Consider the following 5,884-nt stretch of genomic DNA (forward strand, 5'->3'; position numbering starts at 1 on the left):
CTATTTTTACGATGGAATAGTTTTTGGGTTTTCTTAAACTGATATGCTATGCTATTGTGGAGGTCTCTGCGATAGCAGGCATGATGAGAGAGAGAGAGAGAGAGAGAGAGAGAGAGAGAGAGAAGAAGATGAAGAAGAAGAGAGACGAGAGGAGATGGATTTGGGAGGCCTAGTGTATGGGAAGGGAATTGGAAAAGACAGATTTGCTTAAACTTTGACTATCCTGCGAGATTTGGCCGGGAAAAATTTTTCACAACCAAAGTATTTTTAAATATTTTATTATAAAATAGTAATAAAATGGTAAAAACTCCAAAAACTGAAGTTGATTGGATTTTGATTGTCCAAATGGCCAGCTGCGATTGCGTCTATCATGACGCCACTGAGGAGGAGCGATGTTCTAGCGGGACCCGCAGCTCCGGTGGGCAATCCGCCGTCCCTCCAGTGGCCGATTCCGTTTGGTACTATAAATTCCCTTGGATTTATTTCAGGTTTTTTTTAATTTCATTGAAGTTGCGTCCAGCGAGGCCACTGAACGACCAGTCTCCTTTAAGTTCATGTATGCAAAGGTAAAATCAAATTCTCCAACAATCCCATTTGCAGTCGGGTAAATTCGAATTCTCCAAACTCACTTTCAATTTCCCACTCTCTCTCTTTTTCTGATGGGGAAACAGACCATGGAAGCGCCCCTCTTGGAGAAGAAGAAGAAGAGTGGGAGCAGAGCTCAGTGGCTGTGGTTGTTCATCGCGGCGATAACGGTAGTTGCAAGTGAGTGAGGCTGCAGCCCTCTTTAATTAATTCTTTTCTGGTAATTTTGAATTATTGGGTCGTTTAGAGTATCTAGTGTTAACAAAAGAATCAGTGAATAATGAGTTTATAGCATGAATGAATCGCTGTCATGCAACCAGGGTGAGCAGAAAGCACATGTTTGGAGGAGAAGCAGTGAGGAAACATGGAACTTTATCCGGATGGTTTTCTATTTATGAATATTTAATTTGGGTGTTTTATTAATTATCTGTTTGCTTGTTTTAGCTTCTTGTTGAATAGGGATGATAAACTTGTACCAATTGCAGAATCTCCAGCTTGAATCTGTGGAGAGACTAATTAAATTAAGTAATAATTTTCCTTGATATGCTCTGATTTTTCTTGAAGATCCTCAATTTCAATTATATTTATCTGGGGTTTAAATCTGGAATTATATTTTTGTCAGCGTTGATCCTAATTTTATGTTGCGGTTTTATTTGTATGCCAGAAAGTTTGCTTCCTTATTTAGTCTCAACCCTTGTAATTAACTTTATGCTACTGTTGCTGGATTTGGTTTATGATGAGGTCTTCCTAATTTTTTTAAAAATTATTTGGTTGTGGGTCTTGTGGCTCATATTTAGTGGGTGGTAACCTTTACTATTTTTACACATTCTTTGAACTTTCGCAACCTAGTCTGAGATTGCCAAACATATCTCGCTGCTTCCCTAACACACAATCCCCCATCTCTTTCACACTGGATAGAGAGGGGAGGTTTTAATTAAGTGGAGGAACAGTTCTCTTTTTACAGAATGGTGGAGATTTTGCAGGGACAAAGGACATAGGCACGCAGCTGAATCACATAAAATTGCTGTGTTCTTTTCTGTTTTGTTTTATTTTTTGTTTTGCTGTGTGTGCGCACATAATTCTGCCTTGTTGAAGGAATCAATAGGACACCTGGACTTCACCTGTTTGGTCTTTGGGCCAGGATGGGGTTCTTTGTTGTTAAAAGAAAAAAAGTGTATCAAGTTATAAACTGCTGAAAGTGTATTCTCCTCAAACCCCATGCTTTTTCTCCCTTTTCAGGATAGTTGAATGATTTGAGTCTATACTAAAAAATTTGACCGTGTTTAGGAGCATAAAGTGTAGAGTTTGGATTTGGATTTGTTTGGATATGGAAGAAACTCAATAAAATTTTATAATGTGTGTTTCCCAATTCTAAATTCATACTTCCAAACACTACCTTAGTTCAAATTACATGGATTGTTTTATTACTCATGGATTTTTTTGTTTTCTTTTGAGTTACAAAGGCTGGCCTTCTGGGTGTATAGCCCAAAAAATGCCAAAATTAATCCTATCAGAGCTAAAAACGAAGCAAAATGATCAAGCAATATTTTATACTCAACTTCTTTCAAGGCAAGTGAAGCAAAAGAGAAGACTCTTAGTCACTGCAAGATGGGTTCTTAGTTGAACTTCAACAAATCTTCATTTTCCTGTTGGTTCAAATTCTAGTACTTCTGTTTATTTGGAATTATCATCCGCAAGTCTTGAAACCCGAGTTCCTCATATGCATAGGTTACTGATTACTCATCTGGGTTCATTTAATATAATGTTGGGGCATACTCTGTGTTCCAGTTTTAGGCCTTGGAGGAAACACAATTTATTGGGCACTTAGAGGCGACAGCAAGTATCATGAGAGAACAGAACTCAAAGATGCTGAAATTGTTGAGTCAGAGAGAGGCGTTGTAGCTGCCGATGATGGGCGTTGTTCTGAAATTGGTGCATCAATGCTTCGAGCAGGTGGCCATGCCATTGATGCTGCAGTGGCAACTGCATTGTGTGTGGGTGTCGTCAATCCCGTTTCCAGTGGGATAGGAGGTGGATCTTTCATGATTGTTTGGTCTGCATCAACGTCACAAGCCCAAGCTTTCGACATGAGGGAAACTGCTCCCTTATCTGCCTCAGAGGTTAGCAATACTCCCAGTTCCATTAGTTGAACAAGTTGGAATGTAAGTTAAAACTGTTTGTTTCTCTTGGCTGTTATATTGATGCAATTGTTAATAAACAGAACATGTATGAGAATAATCCCGAAGCAAAGTTTTTTGGTCCACTGTCGATAGGAATTCCTGGTGAGTTAGCTGGCCTTTATGAGGCATGGTTGAAACATGGGCGGTTGGCTTGGAGGACCTTATTTCAACCAGCCATAAAACTTGCCAAAGGGGGGTTTGTGGTTGCTCCATATCTTCGACTGCGCATGAGTGGGAACAAGGAAAAGATCATGTCTGACCCTGGCTTACGAGCTGTGTATGCCCCGAATGGGAAGTTGTTGCAAGCTGGAGATATGTGCTACAATGTGGAACTTGGCCGCACCTTGGAGGCAGTATCAGAACAAGGACCTCAAGCCTTTTATAATGGAACTATTGGTGAGAAGTTGGTGAGAGATGTAAGAGATGCTGGAGGGATTTTGACAATGGAGGATTTGAGGAATTATAGGGTGGAAGTAATGGATGCAATGCCTGTGAATTTGATGGGACACACTGTGCTAGGAATGCCGCCCCCTTCAAGTGGAACTCTTGGGCTTTCTCTGGTGGGTTTCTTTCCTTTTTTCTTTTTTCTAACATCTTTTCTGTATTGAATTTTCTGAACAATGACTTCCGAGTCGGCAATAAGCATTAGCAATAGTGAGGTTTATGTAATGATCAGTCCATTGATTCAAATGATTTCAGTGGATGGACATCCGCTCATCTGATGCAAGGGCTGAGATATCAATGATCAGAGGATTGTCATTATTTAATAAGCTTTTTTTTTTTTTTTTCTTTTTTTTTTTTTTTCATTGTATCTTGAATAGTCTTCCTCGATCTTGGAACTGCTTGTGTGAGGAGTTTATCTATCAAACTGGTGTTGAAAAAACAGGTAATGAATATCTTGGACAGCTACGGAAGTCCCAGTGCTGCAGAAGGATCTTTGGGTCGTCATCGCTTAGTTGAGGCATTGAAACACATGCTTGCCATTCGAATGAACCTGGGAGACCCTCATTTTGTAAATATTTCTGAATACGTGTCCGACATGCTTTCCCCAACCTTTGCTAGGCAACTTCAGAAAAAGATATTAGATAACACCACATTTCCTCCTGATTACTATATGAACAGGTACGGAGTTTAAGAACCTTAGAATGATGAATGGGATGTTGTTGCTGCTTCTTTGAAAAAATATTGTGGACTCAAATCCCTTAGTTGTGTGTGTGTGTGTGAAGGATATTTATTTGAATGAAGGCACTAGAGGCGAATTAAAAACAAAAAGGAGTATTGATTTTGGAACCAAACAGCTATTCTTATTTTCAGAAGTCTCGAGTCTTCTGCAAATCTGCTTTTTCAAACACATTCCCATTGTTCTCATTGGCAAATATATAAATAAATAAATAAATAATTCAAACATAATTAACCAAATGCATTCTTGAGTATAAAATATGCAAAATACAACTTTGCTATTTTCGTTTTCAAACACAAGAATCCAAGCACAAGGGTTTGGAATTTGGATGGACAATTAAACATTCTCTTAAGATTTCAAAGAAAAACCTCACCGTATGCTTAATAGTATTTAAGATTTCATTTTGTTTCATTTTTTGAAGTACTTTTCTTCTGAATTGCTGTAAATTATCCCTTCTCCAGGAGTTACAATTTTGAAACCAGAAAAATACTTTAAAAACCCAAACCAAATCATGCCAGAACAAAATCATACCAACAATAAAGGCATGATTGGAATTTTCTACCCTCTAATTGTCAGGTGGAGTCAGCTTAGTGATCGAGGAACAAGCCATTTGTGCATTGTAGATGCAGAGCGGAATGCTGTATCAATGACAACTACTGTAAACTATGCTTTTGGAGCTGGGATTCTCTCGCCGTCTACAGGTGTTTTGCTCAACAATGAGATGGGTGACTTCTCCACGCCAACAGAATTATCCCCTGATAAACTTCCTCCCGCTCCTGCAAATTTCATCAAACCAAACAAACGACCCTTATCAGCCATGACCCCAATCATTGTTGTCAAGGTACAGGAACACCATCTGCACTTTCTTCCCTTGGTAGAATCTTGGATTATAGTTTATTCTTCAGTCTGATTTTTTTTTTTTAATCTCCTTTGGGCCTTTCACAGGATGGCCAGTTAGCCGGAGTCCTTGGTGGTACTGGTGGTTTGGAGATAATTGCAGCAGTGACTCAGGTTTTCCTTAACCATTTTGTCTTGGGGATGGAACCTCTAGCTGCTGTTCTGAATCCAAGGGTCTATCACAAGGTTCCTGGCTGGCTTGTTTATGTTATGCAGGCATTGTCATTACATACTAAAACAGCAATCATTTTGATGTCATGTTCATTCTGTGCAGCTAATTCCCAACGTGGTCTTGTATGAGAACTGGACAGTGATCGATGGCGATCACATTGAACTTCCCGAGGAAAGTAAACTTTTCTTGATAGAGAGGGGTCATCAACTAGAGGCAAGGGCAGGGGGGGCTACCTGCCAGCTTGTTGTTCAGAGTCTTGACAAACAGAAACCAGTCGACATGGGCAGGAAAAATGGAAAGGTATCCCAATCATTCCATGGAATGCTTACTGCTGTGAGTGACCCTAGGAAAGATGGGAGGCCTGCAGCTATATAATCTTCGGTTCATTTACAAAGCAACAGGGGTCTCGTTGGCAGCTTGCTCTACTGTAATTTGATCCATTTCCTGCCTTACGATTTATAAATACACTTGTGTGTTTGGGAGCATGAATATTGATTTTTATATTTAAATTTATGTGGATTTAGACAAAATATGGTACAAAATCATATTGACTTTCTTAAGTCCACATAAATCCAAATATCTAAGACCCAAAATTCATCCTCCCAATCACTACATTAATGAAAATATATTCATCCCTTCCCCACATTTGGCTTGATCTTAGCAGCTTGTTCGACTGTAATATTTTTGTATGAAATTTGTATATAAATTGAAAGCAAAGTGCTCATGAATACATGATTCCTAGTTAATTATTGAAAAAAAATAGCTGGTGGATTATGGATTTGTCTCGCCTACACCTTCCAAGCAGCTTGAATGCCATCTCAAACCCCTATCAAGCAACAAGAAGATGATAATTGACCATTGCTCACCAGG

At 39.2% G+C, this 5,884-nt stretch overlaps 1 protein-coding gene across 2 annotated transcripts; it reads left to right on the plus strand.

Annotated features, from left to right (window-relative positions):
• Positions 1-347: 347 nt before the first annotated feature.
• On the plus strand, positions 348-5,656 carry LOC131157475 (glutathione hydrolase 3). Of its 2 annotated transcripts, XM_058111663.1 has the most exons (8): positions 348-566; positions 672-765; positions 2,374-2,705; positions 2,807-3,325; positions 3,652-3,887; positions 4,522-4,786; positions 4,891-5,028; positions 5,117-5,656. In XM_058111663.1, exons 1-8 carry the CDS (start codon positions 555-557, stop codon positions 5,387-5,389), a joined length of 1,869 nt encoding a protein of 622 aa, XP_057967646.1. In that variant the 5' UTR covers positions 348-554; the 3' UTR covers positions 5,390-5,656. The 2 variants fall into 2 exon arrangements, with proteins under 2 accessions (XP_057967646.1, XP_057967647.1); XM_058111664.1 differs by lacking the exon at positions 4,891-5,028.
• Positions 5,657-5,884: the final 228 nt, after the last annotated feature.

This window comes from Malania oleifera, chromosome 6 (genome assembly GCF_029873635.1).
Source record: "Malania oleifera isolate guangnan ecotype guangnan chromosome 6, ASM2987363v1, whole genome shotgun sequence".
NCBI lineage: Eukaryota > Viridiplantae > Streptophyta > Magnoliopsida > Santalales > Ximeniaceae > Malania > Malania oleifera.

What these genes read in the sequence shown, in the direction of transcription:
- LOC131157475 (XM_058111663.1), top strand. An exon ending in GAACTCTTGGGCTTTCTCTG is followed by an intron (nt 3,326 to 3,651) that starts GTGGGTTTCTTT and finishes TTGAAAAAACAG; the next exon opens with GTAATGAATATCTTGGACAG. An exon ending in CCCCAATCATTGTTGTCAAG is followed by an intron (nt 4,787 to 4,890) that starts GTACAGGAACAC and finishes GGCCTTTCACAG; the next exon opens with GATGGCCAGTTAGCCGGAGT.